The 23,325-nt window shown below is 33.3% G+C and overlaps 1 protein-coding gene and 2 pseudogenes across 1 annotated transcript; 2 read left to right on the top strand and 1 right to left on the bottom strand.

The window, feature by feature from the left end:
• Window positions 1-1,977: 1,977 nt before the first annotated feature.
• On the bottom strand, window positions 1,978-6,109 carry LOC114383870. Its single transcript, XM_028343592.1, has 3 exons — window positions 4,955-6,109; window positions 4,358-4,437; window positions 1,978-2,302 (listed from the first exon to the last, which is right to left on the bottom strand). The coding sequence occupies exons 1-3, from the start codon at window positions 6,107-6,109 to the stop codon at window positions 1,978-1,980; spliced, it is 1,560 nt and encodes a 519-aa protein (XP_028199393.1).
• Window positions 6,110-11,961: 5,852 nt separating this feature from the next.
• On the top strand, window positions 11,962-13,222 carry LOC114384212 (annotated as a pseudogene).
• Window positions 13,223-13,479: 257 nt separating this feature from the next.
• Window positions 13,480-22,117, top strand: LOC114383869 (annotated as a pseudogene).
• The last annotated feature ends 1,208 nt before the right edge of the window (window positions 22,118-23,325 follow it).

Here is a 23,325-nt window from a genome sequence, read left to right as displayed (position 1 = left end):
ACATGCCCAAATTACAGGATATTTCCTCTTCAATTTTAACTTTTATTTAATGTATAGGGTTCTATTTTGGGTTTTTGTAATTTGTATGGGTTGTGTTTTACAAGAGAGTTAGAGTTGTGGCTATTTCTGGTGGATGGATGAGGCAAGGTGATGTAGCTCCATGTGGAGCTTGTAGGCCTTGGATCTTCTTCATTAATGGAGTCCTTTGCTTCTTGAAGATCATGGCAGTGGAATGGAGAAGGGAGAAAGATGATTTGAGACGCCACTTCAAGGAGAAGATGAGTTAAGAAGAAGCTCACCACCATAAGAAGCCATGGATAAGAGCTTGAAGGAAGAAGATGAGTGGAGGGAGAGGAAGAGAAAGAGCACGAAATTTTGTGCCTCAATTGAGGTTTGAACTTTGAAGTGTAATTCTCAAATCATCAAAGATGAAAAAATGCACACACATGACCTCTATTTATAGCCTAAGTGTCACACAAAATTGAAGGGAAATTTGAATTTCTATTCAAATTTTACTTGAATTTTGAAATTAAATTTGTGGAGCCAAATTTTGGAGCTAAAATTTCACTAATTATGATTACTGAATTTTAGCTATGGTTCAGCCCACTAATTCAAGATCAAGTCAAAGATTCTCCACTAAGTGTGCTTAGGTGTCATGAGACATGTAAAGCATGAAGGACATGTACAAAGTGTGACTATATGATGTGACAATGAGGTGTAGTAAGCAAATGCTCACCTCCCCCTCTAAAATTTAATTGGATTGGGCTTCTCCCAACTCAATTAAATTTATTTTCTAACACACACATCAAATATTCACTTAATGCATATGAAATTACAAAACTACCCCTAATACAAAACTAGTATAGATGCCCTAAAATATAAGGGCTGAAAAATCCTACATTTTCAGGGTATCCTACCTACATTATGGAGCCCTAAATACAAGATCCAAAAATAATGAAATCTTAATCTAATATGTACAAAGATAAGTGGGCTCATACTTAGCCCATGAACCCGAAATCTACTCTAAGGCTCATGAGAACCCTAGGGCCTTTTGTTGCATCTCTGACCCAATCTTCTTGTAGTCTTCTATCCAATGCCCTTGGGGGGTAGGATTGCATCACAAGGTCTGAACATGTGCAACAATTGATTGAAGAACATGAACAAGTTATTGTGTACTTGAAGAAAAAGATTGTTGTTTTGAAGATGTTATCATGTTATCCTTAGGGCCTTTTTTTGTTTGTAATGTTCGGTGTTGTTCTTGTTTCTCAATTTATGGGTAAACAAGTGTATCAAAATAGCTAGTAAAATTAGGTATTTTAGATTTGAAAGAAAGTCATTGTATTGTAATGTAGTGCAACCAATTTATCGAAGTTAATGAAATGTTTATTTTATGTTGAATCCAATACTGAAGAATTCGCTAATGTTGAACATAATTGAAAGAGAAAATGTGAACAATTGATAGAATATTAAAGTCATTCATTGGCCCCTAAACAAGATTGGAGTGTGATAATAATAAAAGACAAAAAAAATAGTATGCAAGCCAATTACATAGTGGTCCCTAAACACTATGCAAGCCATGTGGGGGCAGCAAACCACACTTAAAGACAAAAAAGTAACACCCCACAATACAAGTATACATTTTTCCCAAAAAATAAAACACAGTGACCATCTAAAATTTCAATCAGTTTTCTTCCAAGATGCATTCTTCACAACATCTTGCAATTGTTGTAGGGTGATGGCTTGCTTTCCCTTCATTGGAGGCCTTTACTCTTGATCTATAGTTTGGGCCTAAAGTCGCTTTTTGCAGTTGTTGATGCTTGGGTTTGAGATTGTTGAGTGTGCATATTGCTTGTTTTGAGTGGTTGAGTATGAGATTGTTGAGTGCTGGAGGGTTGGGTTTGCTGACTTGTTGAAGTGGTTTTGTTTTTCTTATTTATTGATGTCGCAACTTTAGGTTTCTTTGGAGGAGCATTTGATTTAGGGATTGTCATGTTTTGACACCCTTTTGTTGTGCCCAAATGTGCCACACCTACTGCACCTCAAAGATGTGTTTGTCCTCTTTAGCTTATGAGGTTTTGGTGCTTCATCATTTTCTCTTCTCCTAGCCTTCTTTGGTATGCCAATTGGGACTCTAACTTGAGGGGGTAAGACAGTTGGGAGTCCAGTTTGCTGCCACATATCTTCTCCATTAATTGGTTCCAGAATGGGTGCATAACAATTTATATAAGTATTCACATGATAATATGGATGAACAGAGTCAGATGGTAGCAATCTACGGTCAAACATTGCTGCCATTGCATTCCTACAAAATACATTACATACTTAGATATAATTGTCTTATAGTCAAACATTTCATGAAATTAAGAAGCTTGAATAACTACCTACATGGTATTCCAGTCAACTACCAAAACCTGCAAGAGCAACTTTTCTCATCTAGATCGACCTTGAATGCAAGTGGGTATTTTTGAACCTCAAATTTTGGACCACCACCCCAAACCACACTCCACTTTGAATATGCCAACACCTCTTGATCTAATCTCTTCATGGGCCTTGGACACACTTTTTGACCCTTTGCCTTTTGTTTCTCTCCTAATTTTCTATTTTTTGCAAATCTAGTCATTGTATACACTCTTATCCATTCTAGCATAGCTACGATGGGTTGCTCCCTAGCTTCCAAAATCCTACCAATAAAAGCCTCTGATATGTTTGTTGGATCAAGTGGCCTCAGAATAATTAAGAAGGGGGGGGTGAATTAATTATTAATGTACCTTGACTAATTAAAACTTATCCTTCTTAATGTTACTAGATTCAATTAGGCTTTTACTACCAAGTTAAAAAAGTAAAGAACAATAATTGAAACTTAACCAAAAGTAAAAGCGATAATTAAAAGTGCACAGTGGAAATTAAAGAGTATAGGGAAGAAGAAGACAAACACAAGAATTTTATACTGGTTCGGCAACAACCCGTGCCTACATCCAGTCCCCAAGCAACCTGCGGTTCTTGAGATTTCTTTCAACCTTGTAAAAACCTTTACAAGCAAAGATCCACAAGGGATGTACCCTCCCTTATTCTCTTTGAACAACCAAGTGGATGTACCCTCCACTTGAACTGATCCACAAGAGATGTATCCTCTCTGGTTCTCAGTTACAACAACCCAAGTAGATGTACCCTCTACTTGTACCACAAAGGATGTACCCTGCAATGTGTTAAGACAAAGAATTCTCAGGCGGTTAGTCCTTTGAATCTTTGTAAGGGGAAACAAAAGATATCTTAGGCGGTTAGTCCTTTGAAATCTTTTGTTTAAGGGAAAGGGAAGAATCAAAAGAATTCTCAGACTGAGTCCTTTTGAATTCTCTTGGAAAGGGAGAAGGGAGACACAAAAGAATTCAGGCGGTTAGTCCTTCGTTCTTTTGGAAAAGGGAGAAGAGAGACACAAAAGGAATTCAGGCGATTAGTCCTTGTTGAATTCTTTTTGGCAAAGAGAGAAGAGAATGAAAAGATATAGCACACTTTTGTTTTCTGCAGAATTTTCACTTGTAGAAGAACAAGGTTTGAAAAACAAAAAACTTAAAAAGCTTTTTGGCAAAGGAAGAAGAAGAAAGATGAGTAGCAAAGGTTTCAAGATTTCTCAAAAGTTGTTCAAGAAGTTCTAGTTGTTATTTAAAATAAAAGTCAAGGTCTTACTTTTATTTGACTTTTATTGACTCTTCATGTCTGGTCAATAAAACCATTGGAAGAGTTATAACCTTGAGAAAATCTTGAGAAAACCATTGGAAGAGTTACATCGCTTGACTTTTTATTCAAAACTTGTCACTGGTAATCGATTACCATAACCATGTAATCGATTACACAAAACATTTTATGAAAAGATGTGACTCTTCACAATTGAATTTGAATTTCAACGTTCAGATACACTGATAATCGATTACCAATATATTGTAATTGATTACACTATTTAGAAATCATTTGGAACGTTGAAAATTTAGTTAAAACTTTTTGAAATCAAATTCTATCACTGGTAATCGATTATAGGAAAATGGTAGTCGATTACCAGAGAGTAAATACTCTGGTAACTTAGAAAAAATTGAGAAAACTTTTCTTGTAAAACAAAACTGTGCTATGTTTGGTTTTTGAAAAATCCTTTTCAATACCTCCCTTGTGAATTCATCTTCTCTTGAATCTTGTTTTTTCTTGATGTCTTTTCTTGAATCTTGAAATCAATCTTGATTTTGAACTTGTTGACTCAATCTTGACATCGTTCTTTTGGGCTTTTTGTCATCATCAAAACTACTTGAATCATACTTGATTCATCATGATGAAGCTTGCTTCTACAATGTTGTTCATGATCATATCACACCTGGAGTACTCTGACATGTGAGCCTTTGACCAAAATCTTAGGTCAAGCTGCATCAACCAATCATGTGCCTCCTTAGAGACCTAAAATTACAAGTCGTATCAATTTTTTCAAGTCATATGCATATCGGTTTTTAGAAATTAAAATTATAATATGCATATCAGTTTTTAGAAGTTAAAATTAAGATAAGAAATTTGAACCTATATTCAGATAAGTTTTTAGAACGTAAAATTATAAGTCATATTCAGAACAAAAATTAGAAGGCATGCTTTAATCAATTTTTAGAAGTCATATTGAGAATAAAAATTAGAAGGCATGCTTTAATCAGTTTTTAGAAGTCATACCTATTTTAGCATAATCATTTTTTGCTCCTAATCTCCTATATATGTAGCTTTACAAGCTGCCAACATCTTGTCCCTAAGAATAACACCACCTCCAAAATATTTCTTCATGTTTGCATACATGCCTCACACACACCCTATGTTCAAAAACTAGTAGCAGTTCCTGCAAAGCTGGGACCAATCCCTGTGCAATAACTTGTTATCAGACATGTATTAACCAAATAAAATAAAATTTGAATGAAAGCATACAAGATCATACCTTCTGTTGGTCTAAAATGAAGACCCACTTCTTCTCATGACCAATATCATTTAACAAGTTTTGTAGAAACCACTTCCAAGAGTCTTTGTTCTCGCTTTCAACAACAACCACGTTAAGAGGATAATACTGGTCATTGGGATCTTGACCCATTGCCACCAACAATATACCACCAAAAGGTGTTTTTAAGAAACAATCATCAAGACCAATAATAGGCCTACATGCTTGCAGAAATCCTTGCTTTACAACATGACACATATAAAATCGCATAAATAATTCTCCACTACCATATGCAGATGGCTCAGTCAATAATAACAACATTGAATCGGGCTGAGACCTTCTAACTTCATTAGCATAATCCCACAATTTATTGTATTGCTTCGCATAATTTCCTTGCACCTTTTCCTTTGCAATCCTTCTTGCCCAATATGCCTTCTTACTAGATATTTTTACATAGTATCTTTCACTGACTTTTTGAATCACTGCATTAATTGACATGTTAGGGGTATACTTCAAAGGTTCTATCAATTTTTCTGCAATCCATTTGCTTGATGCCAATTTACCACCACTAGACCTGGCACATGTGTGCTTTTCATTGTAAGTCTTCATGCTATATGTTGTTGATCCACCAACCTTACTCACATATGCCACCCATTGACAACCATCTTGACAAATCACCCTACATCTAACATTGTCATTTTTCTTGAATTTCACCCCAAAACCATGCAGGTTTGCATATTCTTTGATGACTGCCTTAAACTGACTAATTGAATCAAACTCCATACCAACCTCAAAATTAAAATCTCTTCCCATTTCATGAGGTTGAAATCTCTTGGAAACTGGTTTTATTGATATATCTTTACCATTAATTGGTGCTATAGTAAGTGCATAATAATCATCATCTTCTTCACTTGCTATATTAGATTCTAATTTATCAGTATCATATTTAGCATCCAAGTCATCCTCATCATCGCTATCATTTTCATCATAATTATCATCATCTCCCTTATCTTCATCAGTTTCCTTATCCCTATCATCCAAGTCAACCTTGTCAACCTTTCCATCACTGTCTTTTCCATCAATGACATCGTTCCCTAAATCTCCTTCAACTATGGGTTTTCCCCCCTCATCAATAGTCAACAAAACTCCCTCTGTCATGTGTGAAGTATGATCAATATATACTTCAACATGTTTTTGAATCAAATCCATAACAATCTTAACAATTTTCCTTGCTCCATCATCATTCCAAACTTTAACAAGATCTTTATCCAACCTTATTCCAAGTTGGCGATAGAAAATCTAAACAGAACCTTTATAACCCCATTTTAAAGCTCAAGGTTATCTCTTGCAATGAACAGTCATCTGGATCACATTTACTCATCAGAAAGGTTTTACCCCCAACATAATTCAACTCAAGACCATGTGACTTTGTTGGTATATTCACAAAGTGACCACCATGATATATAGTAACAGAAAAAGTGTTTGGATACAAGCCTATACCATGAGCACAACAATCAATGATTAGATGATGCAGTCACATGCTATAATACCCTAAACAAGCTTCAAAATGATTCAACAACAAAAAAATATAATAAACAAAAAATAGAGATGAAGAAAATTAAACAAAAATCTAATTGATAACAAAATCCAAACTTACTTGTTGTTCGGTAGTCGACATTATCCTCAACAATCGACATTATAACAACAAACAAGTGGCGTTGGTAATCTCAATCGAGTTGGCAGGAAACTACCTGCAACCAAAAATAATACTCAACAACAAAAATCGCAATGAGTTTTGAGTGGCCGAGAGTGAGATGAATTGAAAATGCAATCAAAAGTCAGTGCAGTGCGAGAAGAGCAACGAAAACATACCTGTCGCCAGTGAGCGTTCTACTGATGTGCAAGTGAGAGTTTGGAGTGAGAATTCTTAGTGGGATTTCCTTCCTTTGCACGCTTAAAAACTATTGAGTTCCCTCCCAATTAAAAACTCATGCTATACAAAAGGTCCTGACAAACATTATTTAATGGAGTTAAACAATTTTAATGGTAGGGACCTATTGGGAATTAAAAGGTAAACTACAGGACTTAAAAATCCACTTATTAACTATAGGGACTAAAAGGGAAAAGTTTGAAAGCTATAGGGACTAAATGGGTAATTAAACCTTTCTTTTTTCTTTTATCTTTCTCTTTCTTCCTCACCGCAACACTACTGTTGTCTTCCTCAACCTTTGGTTTTTCTTTTTTAAGCAAAGTGCAATGAATCGAATTTGAAACGCTTCATCATCGAATTCTCGCTCTCAACTCAGATACCAACTCGGAGTTTCAGGCTCACCACCTCCGATTCAAAACCCTAATTTTATAAGTTATTGTTTCTTCAAAAAGTGTAGAGTATTAGACATAGATGTGATAAAATTTTAGTAAAAAGAAGTGATTAGTTAGAATCAATATTTTGGTTTGTAAACTCTATAACTGAAATGTGCCTAAAATTGTTATCGTATGTATGACGAATTTATAGGAATGATTTAACCTTACTGACAGTTGAAAATTATATACGTACAATTAAGCAAAATAGTCAATCTCATTCGAAGTTCATAATTTATTATTGATTAATTGTTTTTTTTGTTTTGTTAAAAAATTTATATTAACAAAATATAGTAATGGATCAGTAAAATGATTTGTTTTCACTTTAGTTTTGTAAATAAATTTATGTTAATTTCAAAATTGGTCTGAGCCAGAAGGCTAAGAACTTATTTTAATCGTGAAAGATTAAAGTTGTTTTTTGGGGAATATTCATTAGTTAAATTGAAGAGTAATTCTCGATTATTTTATTTACAATTATTGCTTCTTTAAACATAATAGTTAAATAGTTTCAAGATGTTACATTTTCTTAAGCTTAAGTTATCAGGGTACTGAACCTTTTTTTTTTCTGGTCTCTTCTCTTCTGTGATTGTCACTAGATGTCATTGTTAGAATATTTGAATGCCAATGATGTTAGTTCCATAATGATTTTTCTTTCACTTATTTTGCAGTCATGGATGTGTAAACTCATTATATGTTGTATCCCATTCATTATGAGTTCTAATGATTTGATTTCCTTGAATAAGCCATTGCCCAATAATATCACACTACTTATCAATATGTATGCTGATTGTTCCTGTCATTTTGCATCAATGTTAAAATCATTAACTAATGCGAAAAGAAGTTTGGGTTGTGAGGACAAAAGCTTGCATCTTTTGGTTATTGGTTCCCTGTTTTATATTTTGAAAAGCTTACTTTGGGCCATATGATAATTGTTATGTTATGTACAAATTCTAATTAATGCATTTGCAAATTGTTGTATACCATGTGTTACTAAGCCGAATTGTTCCCTTGACTTTTAGGTTGAAAAGCTAGGAAAAGACTCACTAATTAACTGTGCCAAGACCAGTATGTCCTTAAAGTTGATAGCTGGTGATAATGACTTCTTTGCCATTTTGTTATGTTTGTAATTGCATTGGCTATATATTGAATGTTGAGAGTTTATATCACATGATTGATTCACACCATGCTCTGCTGCTTCTGCAAATTCTAGTGCATATCCAATCGAATGAAGCTTATATGCATCATGTATCAATATTTCATTAGTTTCTACTGTGTGTTGAATGTGTAAAATTGTTTATTGTTGACCATATTTGGTTTGGTAGTATGAGTGAAACTGAAATAAAAACTTTGTTGTTGATACTAGGAGAGTTTTTAAAATCAATCAATTGAATTTGGGGATATGGTCTGTGATTTTTGAAAGTTCTGTTTCTCATTATGAGGGGTTGTTTTTTGAAGTTATTGATTAGTTGTGAAAATGATGCTAACTGCTATCTTGGGAAAGTTCTTTTTTTCCTGTAGACTGTAGGTATAGGTAGGCCCTATTTTTTTAGTAATGAAATTGACTTATGTATGCAATTTACATAGGTTGTAGATGCAGTGCAAGCTGTAAAGATGACCAATGCTCGAGGTTAAGTTAAATACCTAATCAAGGTTGGTAGTAGTATTCCTTTGATTTTAGTTCTTTTCCTGGATAAAAGATGGCAATTTTAAGCAATATGGTAGGATTTGAATGGATTTAATTTCTTGTTTCTTTTATGCCTCAAGTTCCAGGGAATCAATATCTTGAAAGCTCATGGAAAAAAGAGCTAGAGACAACTTTTTGATGAATGGTTATGCTCTAAATACTGGCTGTGTTGATTAGGGAATGCCTCTTAGGGTTGCCCTTGCAAGAATTGCTTGTCTTGATTTCAATCTTCAAAAGACAAAAATGTAGTTGGGTGTTTAAGTTTTAGTTATTGATCCTAGGGAGCTAGAGAAAATTCATCAAATGAATTTTCGTATATATCCAAAAATTTCAATATTGGAATCGATAATTCACATAGTAGGACTTATTTGATCTTTTAAATTGTTAAAATGTTCAAATTTTAGTTTTGTGATAAATTCTTAATTTTTTAAGACATTACTTAAATTATAGATCTCATCGAAAACTTATAGCAGCTTGCCAAACAAAAGCTAAAAGATAAAAGGGTAAAGGTATTACTGGCATAATATCCACAATTGGATTCAAGAAAACGTAGGCTTCGGGCAATTTCGTCGAGAATGTCAGTATGATCATATGGCTTCTATATTACTATGATACCCAACCTTCATAAATTCATTTTCCTTAAATATAATGAAAATAAATCTATTATCTTATTGAAAATAAGTTGTATAAAATACACATAAATAGAAAACTTTTGAATGATAGGCATGAAATCAATCAAAAGTCCCATTAAGCTAAATACTCAAAATATTAAGGTCATTAGGGATTTCTATATGAATTTATAGGTACGTACATGCATGTATTATTTTATTAGAATTGATATAAATTTTTTGCTATTAACCTTTTCTATTATTTTATTAGAATTTTCATTTTTTATTATTTCATTAGAATTTTTAATTTTTTTAAAAAAGAATTCTAAGACGGTTCTTAGAAAAATTGTCTTAGAAAGTGTACATTCTAAGACGGTTATTTGAAAAACCATCTTAGAACTCTCAATTTTTTTTTTTATTTTTCTTTTAAAAAAATAAGGATTCTAAGACAATTTTTCAAAGAACCATCTTAGAAAGATCCTCATTTTTTTAAAAGCACATTCTAAGACAGTTTTCAACATAAAACCTGTTTAGAAGGGTATCATTCTAGAACGGTTATTTGCCAGAAAATCATCTTAGAATGGTAGCTTTTCTAAGACGATTTTTTAGGAACCGTTGTGGAAAGTATGGACTTTCCACGATGTTGGCTTCAAAGACAGTTCAAAATCATCTTTAAATATGTCAAAAAACCGTCATTGAATGCGCTTTTCCGATAGTGGTTTTTTAAAAAATTGGAATGTTAAGAGTTTAATGTGAAGTGTAGTAGATGCACTGAGATCTGATCACATTTCAAAGGAAATAATTATCCTTAGGAATTTGTGAAGAATAATGACAAAGAGCTAGCAAGGTTGGTAGGAACACATGACATCATAAAAATATCTGAAATAGTAGGAAGTTGCAAATGAATTTGCTCTATTAGCACCCCACAAAACTCATTTTGCCTTTTCAGCCCTTTCTAATATTTGCATGCATGCATGCAACCCCTCAACTCCAACCCCTTTCCCTCCCTCGATGAGTTATGTCTCTTTCTCTCTCTCTCTCTCTCTCTCTCTCTCTTTTGAGTGTAAGAGAGAGAAAATCACCCAGAAAGAGCCACACTCTCATTAATTTGGATCCTCTAGTGACCTTTTCTTCCTTTTGTTTTTCTTTATTACCTCAACCCTTATGCCCTTTTGCTCTTCCTTGTCCCTTTACAACTTAAGGCCCTGAGGGTCCGAAGGCTTGCACATGCATTTTCTTTTCTTTCTTTTCCCTTGTGCAAATTTAAATGTTGTATATATGTGCCTACATACGTGCATGGTTTATATATGAAACTCATGGTTACATTACATGCAAGGTTATAAATTGTAATCACAGTCATGGTATCATCGTATTCCTTGATATTATGGTAAAATATGATTGAAACAAATTGTAGTTGCAGAAAGTCAAAAAACCTTCACCACAATCGGAATTGTGGTTATGAACCCTTTTTTAAACCATGGTTGCATGATTTTGTTGTTTTTTTATTACTTTGCCATCTCCTAATGCGTTTTGTACATGCATTTTGCTGGATGCAGGTTCTTCATCATGTTTTTTCTCATTGAGCACCCATTTTATGTGTCCTTCTTTGGTGTTGAAAGGTTTTAAAGAAGGGTCAATTATACCTATCATTGCATTGTTAAGGTTTTTTGGGTTTCCACAACTTCATGGAAATTTTAATTGGGGTTGCATTAGATGTATTTGTTTACAATTTTCTGCAATAGGAATGATTGTGATGAAACCACAACCCTGATTTTGAATTAAAAATATTTGCAAAGAATTTTATTAATAAAATATGAGATTTGTGCTAATGAATGGCTAGATTCAACAATGATGCTTTGTAATTTACCCTCATTCTCTTTTATTTTATTCTACTACCAAGTTCAATGGTGTTAAAATCTTGGCTATCATTGAAGTCATGTTGCGAATGAGAGACAACTAAACTGGTGTACTCTCTTCTAAATTGAGCCTCAAGATATCAAATTCAAGGAGCACTCTTCTCAAGTTAGCTAAGAGCGAAGAATCCATTGTGAGGTGATTAACCGAGATATGAAGCATTTTGCCAATCTATTTTGGCATAGGAAGCCATTGAGATAGTTATAATAGTAAACTGTATATAGTCATACAAAAGGATGGCTTTTTTTTTTTCTTCTTTTGATACCTAGTAAACAATCATTATTTGATTTTAGCCTCATCAGTCGCATGTGTCCCATTTATTTTATATTTTTGGACAATAAACAATTGGGGTGGGGTGATTTTTCTGTAACAGTGCACAGGTTCTGTGTAAAATAATATTGATTTGAGCATTGATTTTCATGTATTAATGACCTTGGCTGATTTTGGACAATGTGGAGGGCATCACAAGTGAAAAGCTGGCTGGACCAAATCTAAACTCTTTACGTGGATTTGAGGTCAAACACAAGATAAAGTATTTGCTTGAAGAAGAATGTCATATTACTGTTTCATGTGCTGACATCCTTGCCATGTCGACACATGATGCTGTTGAATTGGTAAACACTGCTTTGTCACAGGGGTCAAATGAATGTAGTTATATTTTTATTTTTATTTTTCTTTACAACAATTTCTATCATTTGTTTTTGAAGAGAGGAGGACCAAGATGGGAAGTCTTGCTTGGAAGGATGGATGCTCTCGAGTTAAGTTTCAGTGGAGCTAACATATTAATTCCTGCTCCAAATTCATCTTTGGGGGTTCTCATAGATAATTTTAAGCATCAAGGCCTCGACATAGAAGAATTGGTAACTCTATCTGGTATATTTATTATTTTGACAACATATATATACAACTTTCTAAATTGTTGTTAGCACAATTTTCTAATCAAAATTAGTGTCCCACATCTTCATAAAAAAAATAGTGACCCACCTTAATGAATTATTGAAATGAAACTAATTTTTAATTGAAAAATAGCACAAACAAAACCCCAATTGTAATTGATGAATAACACAAACAATACCTATAAATACTCTAATTTTGTCCTTATAATTTGTTCAAATTAGTTTAATCAAATGTTAATATTTTGGGGCTCTGACAAAGGAAGAAGAGATTAAGCACGTAGAGTTCTTGCTTGACAAAATACATGTAGCCATACTATAGGAAGAGCAAGATGTGTAAGCTTCAAGCAGAGCATATATGATGCAAAAGACGAATATCACTATGGCTATGATAACTACAAATGATACATAAGTTTCAGGAAAATCCTGCGGTCCATATGCCCTGTTGAGGGAAGGGACAATAAATTTGCACCCTTGGATTTTCAAACCCCAAAAAAGATTTGACAATCACTACTTCATAAACATTCTGGAAGGGAAAGGCTTGTTAGGTTCTGACAATGTTCTTAGCAGCCATGACTTAGATGGAAAGATTACAGAGCAGGTGTGGGCTTACGCCTCTAATGAAAAACTTTTGTTTGCTTCTTTTGCTAAATCTATGATTAAAATGGGAAACATGAATGTTCTTACAGGAAATGAGGGGGAAATTAGGAGGAATTGTAGGTTTGTCAACGCTTAGTTGTTATGTAGTGCATATGGTTTGTAATAATTAACTGATTGAGACCTAATCTTACTACTTGCAATTGAGAATATATTTTGGCAACTATATTAAATTGTCATCAATATTAGGGTCCTCACATGGTTGCTAGAAAGAATGAAGTTCCATTAAATAGTTGTAATCATAATGTCATTCTAGACAATTCCCTTATTGCATACCTTTTGGTGTTTCACACAATGCAATTTGCGGCTCGAATTAATATTCCATTTATGCTTAATCTGCTGCTAAACTTGCTATTATAGTGGATGCTTGGCTTAATTGTTGAGTTCTGCCTATAGGTCTGGTTCCCCAGCATGGAAGATATTGAAGCCTTCTCTACAACAAATAGAACAAAATTAGATGAAGTAGAACTTGCCAAATCTATTCCTGACAATATATGTTTGGAGGTACCATTTCAAGTATGATCAATATTTATAAGCACCAATTATGAAGTACTCTTCTATCCTATTACTTTCATGTGTGGCTTAATCAAATCCATAGATAGCTATGGACAATGTTTTTATGGACATGGACGGATCTAGGTTTTGAGGTTTGGGGGAAGTTGCTCCCCAAGATTTTTATTTTTTAATATGTATAACTACAAGTTGTTCCCATAATGTGAAATGTAGTAAAAAAGTATATTGTCCCCACAAATTTATATATATGAATATTGCTCCTACAATTTAAAATTTTGGGATCCATCACTACTTATAGGGCAAAGGTTATTATGTTTTACCCTCTAGATTTTGAGGGATGATGCTAAGGGATAGAAATTTTGATCATCAATGTTTCATGTTATTGGTTCTATTAGCGTGTTTCTGATATGTGTTCCTTTAGGTGTGTTCTCTTGGTGTTGAAAGAATAGTTTGGATTCCAGATGACCTAGATTGATTCAAGGACCGACCTATGTATATGAGATATGCCATTAATGATGATCTAAATAATCTAGCTGCAGAAGGTGATGGTGTCTTCAGGCTTGAATCCTTTGACATGGAAACAAAATGTTGCACCTAGGGTTTAGTAGATGTAAAAGTCAACAGATAGAAAGCATGGAAAGGAAGACCACTAAATAAAAAGCAAAGAGAATGGCATTTAAGCACCCCCTTTGATTCCTTACGTTTTGTACAGTTGCACTCTGATATTTAAATAATTTATTTTCCCCCAAAGTTTATGATTAAATTTCCATTTTTTGTCTGTGTGTCTGTATATGTACATGCATATAAACTACATGAATAGATAATTAGAACAATTAGCACATATACTGCTCATGTTCTAACTAGTTCGTGTGAAATGTAAAGCAGAAAACAAATTAAGAGATGTGAGTGGATCAAGAGACATTGGATTGTTTCAGCTTAACCAATGGTCTTGAATTTGAGTTCAAGATATGTTGTTCAATGAGAGTTTTGTTGTCCATAATGATGATTCTATCCAACTCAGGTTGCCTCCTATGGAAAATACATTTGGTTCAAGCAATATATTTGTGACATACATTGCAGTTTTCCCCAAGGGTGTGTTTGACAATGAGATTGAGATCATTTTATGATTCCTATCTATAAGCTCGAGTCAAATATCATCTCATAATCCAAATATAGATTAGACAATGAATAAGTCTCTTGAAAAGTATTGGTTCATAAGGTGTTGAAGAAGTTGTTGGCTTGGAAAAGATAGTTAATTCTTACCTATTAGATTTCATTTGTTTATAGTAAATAATTGGGTGAGAATGAAAAGATACTGATTATTTAGGACAAAAAAGAAGTGAATTGAAAGAAAAAGGGAGGGAATTGAAAGGAAGGTATGGGCAGTTGAGGTTATATTATATAGAGAGAAGGCAGTGGCAGGAGAGAGCTTGCAGGGCAGGGTCTGTTTTTCATTTTCTCTTAGTTTAGCCATTTGCTTTTCTTTTTCTTACCTTATGGTTGGGGACCATCCACAACACACTCAATCAATGGCACTAAAAGTAAAAAAAAAATAAGTGTACACTCTCCCCCATATTGGCATTTCTCTGCTACAACTAGCTAGCCTTAGTTAAGCCCTTACCCATATAAAAATTAATTAACCAATATCATTGCCCCATATATTTTTCTGTTTTGGCAATAAAATGAGGGTGCATTGCAGTAGATAGAGCATTTAGTTAACACTGCTTTTATTTGATTCCAAACTCTATGAGTTGTATCATACCAACATTATTTGATTGTAGTTTTATAATAGCAGTCATAAACATGAGTAAAAACCATCACCTAATCCCATTCAAAGGCAAGGCAATGATTACACACAAACTTGGATTCTCTCAAGTGAAAATGTGTATCAAGTCTAGATCTATCTTCCCTTTTGAATTAAAGTATCTCATAAATTTAACTAGTTTTAAATCAAGGGTAGATACAAACCTACAATAACAATAACTAGTTTTAAACCAAGAACTCAGTAACAATATTACAATATATCTGCAAATGAAAAGACTTATAGAAGTTAAGCATAAAACAAACAAATTTGCTCAATTAATCCACATTATAAGGGGGTCACAGAAGAGAAAATTGATGCAAAACAATAGTAAATGCTAACAAATATTGAAACTCAAGGAAATCAAGAGATCCCAGAGCTGCATCACATTGCTGCTAAAATATTATTTCAGGATAAAGAACATACTGTTATGAACCAAGTATCCCAAAAGCTTAAGCTATTATGTGAAGGCACATGAATGGTTTCATACTATATTAAATCTTTAATGTGCCCTCTCATGAATGGTTTCATACTATATTAAAGCTAGCATGGTGCATTTTAACCATAAACCCCCATGCTCCTCTGCCATGGCCTAGACCACAACCCCAAACCCCAATGCTCCTTCTGCCACACCTCAAACCCAATGTCATCAACACCCACACTCACTCTGACCCCAACGGAATTCAACAAAGAAGACATCAAAATGCAAGAGAGGGGTTCATACCTTCTAATGATGAGAGTAATGTGGTGGAGGAGTTTAGTCTTTGATGTCAATAGGGGCACGATGATCTTGAGAAGACGACGTCGATGAAAGGTTCAATATGACAAGGTTTAAAGCAAGGTAAGGCACGAGAGTATTTCAAAGACTTAATTAGGTGAGAACTCATGATGTGTAATCACTAACCATACAAAGACGATTTTTGGGACTAGACTGTCTTTGTATGGTAATAAAAAATTTACAAGTTTGCCATCGAACAATATTCAAAGACGAGTTTGCGCAAACATCATCGTTTTGTTCTTGTTAATTACAAAAATGTCACCGCCGCACTTCCTAAGACGATCCTTTACAACCGTCTTAGAATTGTTGGATCAAGTGGCCTTGAAATAATTAAGAAGGGGGGTTGAATTAATTATTTATGTGCCCTGACTAATTAAAATATTTATCCTTCTTAATGTTACTAGATTCAATTAGGCTTTACTACTAAGTTATATAATTTAAACAAAAGTAAAGTGTAAAAGAAAAGTACACAGTGGAAATTAAAGAGTGTAGGGAAGAAGACAAACACAAGAATTTTATACTGGTTCGGCAACAACCCGTGCCTACATCCAGTCCCCAAGCAACCTGCGGTTCTTGAGATTTCTTTCAACCTTGTAAAATCCTTTACAAGCCAAAGATCCACAAGGGATGTCCCCTCCCTTGTTCTCTTTGAAAACCCAAGTGGATGTACCCTCCACTTGAACTGATCCACAAGAGATGTACTCTCTCTTGTTCTCAGTATAACAATTCCCAAGTAGATGCACCCTCTACTTGTACCACAAAGGATGTACCCTCCAATGTGTTGGGACAAAGAATTCTCAGGCGGTTAGTCCTTTGAATCTTTGTATGGGGAAACAAAAGATATCTCAGGCGGTTATTCCTTTGAAATCTTTTGCTTAAGGGAAGGGAAGAATCAAAAGAATTCTCAGGCGGGGTCCTTTGAATTCTATTGGAAAGGGAGAAGAGAGACACAAAATAATTTAGGCGGTTAGTCCTTCGTTCTTTTGGCAAAGGGAGAAGAGAATGAAAAAGATGAATAGCACAAGTTTTTGATTAAAGAACTTTTCTTGAAAGAGAAAGTTTTGAACAAAAACTTTTAGAAAGATGAAGAGAAGATGAATCAGAAAAAATCTGTTGAAAAGAGTTGAATGATGTTGAGAGAGAAGATCGAAAGATAGATTATTTGATTGTCTTTCAAATTCATGTCATGGTCACATATTTATAATCTTTTGATGACTCAAGTCAAAACTTGTGACTCTTGGCAATTTCTTTAACAAAACCAGTCACTTAAAAAGTTGTGACTTTTGAAGAAATCTTCAAAAACAAGTCACTTGAAGAATTGTGACTTTTGGAAATGTTTTTTTTCGAAAATAGTCACTTGTAATCGATTACCATTAAGGTGTAATCAATTACACATCAACAGATGTGACTCTTCATTTTGAATTTTGAAAATCTTAACGTTTTAAAACACTGGTAATCGATTACTACCTTCTGGTAATCGATTAACAGAGAGTAAAACTCTTTGGTAATGATTTTGTGAAAACTTGTTGTGCTACTCAATGTTTTGAAAAACTTTTTTAATACTTATCTTGATTGATTCTTCTCTTGATTCTTGAATCTTGAGTCTTGAATCTTGATCTTGATTATTCTCGAATCTTGATTCTTGAGTCTTGAATCTTGAAACTTGATTCTTGAATCTTTGCTTGGAAACTTTGCTTAACTCTTGATTCTTTGGCATCATCAAAATAACCTTGGAAGACATTGCTTCCACAAGAATCACTGATGTGAAAGGCTAAATTTTTAGTAGTGTGAATTTTGCACCTCAAGATTCAAGCTAAAAACTATTTGATCCACAGGGAATCATAGGTGAGTTAAGCATTTCCAAGGCTGGAAATCCTTCATTGGAGGAAAATCAATTCCATTGGTGGTATACAAATGGACTACTTGCAATCATTTTCTCTTTTGGAATACTTTTCACTGCCATGATGAACAGGAGCAAGAACATGGATATATGGATCAGGTAAATGACTTGAAATATCTATATGTACCCAATAAGACCAAACATAATGTTTTAAACTTTTCATGTGAGACTTAATTTTCTTCTTCTTTATTTTTATCTTCCGTGTTTCATTCAATGTAGGGTGGCTACAAGGTTTCATTGCAAATTATGGGGTTCCAACGATGTTAGTGATTTGGACTGGACTATCTTATACTCTACAAGGAAAAATTCCATATGCTATTCCTAGAAGACTAGTTTGTCCACTTCCATAGGAATCTACTTAACATTGGACAATAGTAAAGGTAACATTACAAGCATTATATAATTTCTTTTATCTTCTTATTAAATAGAATAAGGCCCTTTGATGGTTAAAATTGGTTTTAGTTCTTGCATTTTAAAAATGGTTCCTGACCCTATACTTTATTTTGATTTGACTAGGGATGAAATCCTACACATTTCAAAAAATAAAAGGATTAAAATAACCATTTTTAAAATGTAGTGACTAAAACTATTGTTGACCATATCTAGAAGGACCTAAAATAACATTTTACTTTTTTTATCTTATGAAACAAAATGAATTCATTTGATGGTGCATGATGCTTAACACAATACTGTTTTCTTATTTTTGTTGATTTCATCTTGCTATCTTGCACCATGTTCTTGGATAAGACATGTATTCAACTTTGTAAACTATAATTGCTAATTTTATGTTAGGTTGTCCTAGAAAACATCTAACATGGTTGATTGCAAAGTGAAGGATATGGGGAAGGTACCCTTGGCATATATCTTTGGGGCATTTATTCCAGTTGTGATGATAGCGGCTTCATACTTTTTTTCTTATCACAGTGTAGCTTCTAAGGTGGCTCAATAGAAGGAATTTAATCTTCAAAAACCATCTTTTTACCATTATGATATTTTCCTGCTTGGAATAATAGTATGTTATTTTCTCTAAAACCTTGCTACCTAAAGTTTTACTGTGTAAACTACATTAGTAGTCTAACATATCTATCCTTTTAATGTTTCGACTCTAATTTGCGGTATCCTTGGCCTTCCTCCATCAAATGGAGTTCTTCCTCAATCCCTCACTCATACAAAGAGTTTGGCAGTTCTTATGAGGCAGTAAGTATTATCTTAATTTTACATCAAGACCATTAAGCCTAAAATGCTAACTAAAATATATTCTTATATTTTTGTATCAATATGCAGTTGATTCGAAAAAAGGTGATAAAAAGTGAAAAGGAATGCATTAAGCAACAAGGAAGCAACTCTGAATTATATGGAAAGATGCAAGCTATGTTTGTAGAAATGGACACAACACCAACAATCAGTACTTATTTATTAACATTTTAAATTTGGTCCAGCCAAAAGAGTTGAAGAATTTGAAGGAGGTTGTAATGAAATCAAATGATAAGAATGGTGGAAAGGAAAAGTTTGATCCTAATAAACACACAGATGCATATCTACCTATCAAAGTTAATGAACAAAGAATAAGTAACTTATTATAGTCTCTTTTGATTGGCCTATCAATTTTTTTCGTTTCTATAATCAAAATGACACCCACTTCACTTTAATAGGGATATTTTGCATACATGGAAATTGATAGTCTCCCAGGGAATCAATTCTGGGAAAGGATGTTGCTTTTGTTCATCCCACCAAGTCAGTGCTACAAGTAAGTATTCTTTCAATTAAGGTTTTTACCAACAAATAATGCTTTTGAAATTGATGTATTGCTTCATGGTGTGACACCTTCTACCCTGACATACATGTAAATAAATAAAACATATAAAAATATTGATAAACAAATTCATGTGGGTAAAAGGTTCACATTCACTTCACTATTACCAAATAAGACTTATTAAAAACATATTCGACTCAAAACAAGGTCGTCAAAATTTACAAAAAATGTTTTGTTAAATCAGTGAGGTAAACTAAAATAAAATAACATCATACAATTAAAGTAAAAACTCATCCCCAATGTCACATCCTATCAGAGCATTGTGTCCCAACGTCCTCTGGCATAAGGTTCTTTAAAGTCATCCACCTAGTCATCTGCTCTCACGAACACAAGGTTTGAGATCATCACAAGATCCAAACACAAATAGCACACAAGGAGTGAGTTATCACACAAAAAAATAACAAAACAAATAAACAAGACGTAATCAAAATAAATTATGAAAATATTTATAACATAACTCAACTTAATACAACCCACGTCACTTCACCACTTTATCTTTAAAATTTATTTTTGAATCACTAATCACATTACACATGAATCACACACTCTATTCAAGATGCAATAACATTCATCAATTTCATAATAAACAATTAGCAAGGAGAAGGGATTGAAGCCTCCAAAAACCCATTCTAATTAAAATCATAAGGTCACTCTCACTAAGTAAAATCATAAGGTGATCAGTCAGGGCCACTCTATTTTGCGAGAATGCTCTAACCATATGGGATCAACATAGGCTTCAAGGAGCACTCAAAACGAGAGTCAAACATATATAATTAATAGTTATAATTATAAAGATAGAATCAAAATTTGCAAAAACACCCCCAAAAACCCATTCTAATTGATACTCTAAAGATCCCTACACATGTTCTCACTACTCCCCAATTGTGAATAACTCATCCCTTACCTCTAAGCGGGCTCATGTGTGTATTGTGACAGTGATAGCAACATCTCTAGCAGTTTGTTGAGATTCCTCAAGTTTTTTCTCTGACTGCTCTGATAGGGTTCCCAAACGTTAGAGAGAAGGAGAAGGGATTGAAGCCTCCATTCCACTATCTACATGCGATGAGTATTTCTCCCTCCACATACGTTATTTTGCAAATACCAATAGTAAAGATGTGTAGAAATGAATCACGAACCAAATATCCAAATTTCACAACAATCCAACGGTTAACGAGTCCGGGATCGTAGTTTTACTGAGACAGTTTTGGGTTTCTGCTGGAAAAGAAAAATCTAGGATGCAAAGGGTTTTTTTTCTCAGCTCCGATATTTTCTCGTAATTCCCAACGGTGAGAATGTTCATAAATGAGTTCCCAACCTGGTTCTCAATTTTCACGATGATCCAACGATGAATGAGTCCAAGATCTTTATTTTTCTGAGACAAGTTTGGTGGTATGCAAGAAAAAGAGAAAGTTTTGGGAGGAGGAGAAGGGAAAATGAAACTGAGAGGAAGAGAAATCGTAGAGAGACTACCTACAAATAGCCTAGCATGTCTCTATTTATAACTAGATACTCTTAGTCTATTATTTACTCTATTTTTTTATTATTTTATAAATAAATATTTTATTTTATTTCCTATCAAATGAATAAATCAAATATCATTTTTATTCTTTCAAACCATTATTTTAATAAAGTTATTTATCCTTATTTATTTAATTACAAAAGCCTCATCATTTTTTAAAACTCTAATTATTTTAAATAAAAACCCTTTTTAATTTAATTCACGAAAAATGGGATGTTACACATGGATTTCAAAGTTTTCTTTCCTTTGTGATGGAAATACTTCTTTGTATATTAGTAGAATTAATAATCAAACATTAGAGTACAAAATAAAACATTAGGGGTGCTTAGTCTAGAAAAAAATTCCAATGAGTAGGTCTTTTATTTTTTCAATTCTAAAAGCTAATTACATGTTTAATTTTTTCCATTGCTCTAATGTATGTCTTTTGGGGCATAATATTGGAAGGTTCTCATTCCTCATTTATGGAGTCAGTACCATTGAAGACCATAGATGTATTCACAATCTTACAGTTTGTGTATTTTCTAATCCGTTTTGGAGTGACATGGATACCTGTAGGAGGAATACTTTTTCCATTACCTTTTTTCCTTCTGATAAATATAAGAGAGCATTTGCTTCCAAAGATATTCAAACCCAATCATCTTCAAGAACTAGATGCTACTGAGTATGAGGAAATTATTGGTGCTCCATATATTAAACATAATCATTACTGGAAAATAGATTTTTAACATCGATTATTAAGAACTTTCAACATCGGTTATTAACCAATGTTGAAACTACTGACGTTGAAAGTCTCAACATTAACATCGGTTTTCCAAAACTGATGTTAAGCAAATTACACAACATCGATTTTATACAAAACTGATGTCATATAATAAAAAACAACAAAAAATATTTAGAAGTGCACATCGGTTTTCATAGTAAAATAACAACATCAGTTTTCAAAAAAAAATTGATGTTGTTTTTGAATAACAACATCAATTTTCATAAAAAAACCAATGTTGTTTTTTGTATTTTTTTAATATCCTATCTGTTTTTGTAATTACCCCCAATTAACTTGTAAATTCAAAAGCAAAACCAGACCACACAGTTTTTATCAACTAGTTTAAATTATGTCCACTATATAATAATTGAATATTTACAATGAATTATAAGAAAAATGAAAGTCAATACATAAAATCATTTGTAACATAATAACTACACTACAATTCTAAAATCACTTCAATTCCTATTGTTTGATTTTTAACTTTAAAAATTATCTTGTCTACTGAATGCGAATTGTCTTCATTCTCTCTGGTTCCAATGATCTTTGATCTGTAAAATACTGCATGATATAATAAAACACATAAGTTAGTAAATAAGTCTAAATAATAACAATTATAATAAGTTGAATTAGTTGTGAAGTAAATAATTACCATTTCTCAGTTATCCTTGAAACCTCCTAGGACCATTGTTGACATTCAATGAATTACGTAGTACCCACACTTAGTGCTTCCTTTTTGCTTATTGCACTAAATTCAATAAGATATTTAGATATTCAAAGTTAACTGAAGTGTAATAAAATTTAATTTTTAAGACATGAAACATTATTTAAATGACTTACTTTAACTACAATCCATCTAATAACAGCCTTGGATTTACTTCCTTGACTGTCATTTGTTGGACCTTGTGGCCTCAGATATCTTAAGAAGGGGGGGGTTGAATTAAGATAACAAGAACTATTCCCCAATTTAAATCTTGCTCTCTCTCTTTAGATTAACAATGCATCCTTAACATGAATTACTCAAAAGATAATTCAGAATAAACTTCTTTAAAGGCAAAAGATAAATAGCAATAAATAAAAGAAGTTTAAGGGAAGAGAGAAATGCAAACTTGATTTATACTGGTTCGGTCACTTCTTGTGCCTACGTCCAGTACTCAAGCAACCCACTTGAGA

This window comes from Glycine soja, chromosome 14 (assembly GCF_004193775.1).
Source record: "Glycine soja cultivar W05 chromosome 14, ASM419377v2, whole genome shotgun sequence".
NCBI lineage: Eukaryota > Viridiplantae > Streptophyta > Magnoliopsida > Fabales > Fabaceae > Glycine > Glycine soja.
The sequence above is the reverse complement of the archived record's forward strand: the minus strand, read 5'-3'. Positions and strand labels throughout refer to the sequence as shown.

Bases quoted from the DNA above. Each gene is read 5' to 3' on its own strand.
- LOC114383870 (XM_028343592.1), bottom strand. From the start codon at position 6,109: ATGACAGAGGGAGTTTTGTTGACTATTGATGAGGGGGGAAAACCCATA. The intron at 4,438-4,954 runs GTATGATCTTGT...TTGTAATTTTAG, and splicing joins TCATTTTAGACCAACAGAAG to GTCTCTAAGGAGGCACATGA. The intron at 2,303-4,357 runs GTGTGATATGAT...TGTATTTTGTAG, and splicing joins CACATGTCAGAGTACTCCAG to GAATGCAATGGCAGCAATGT.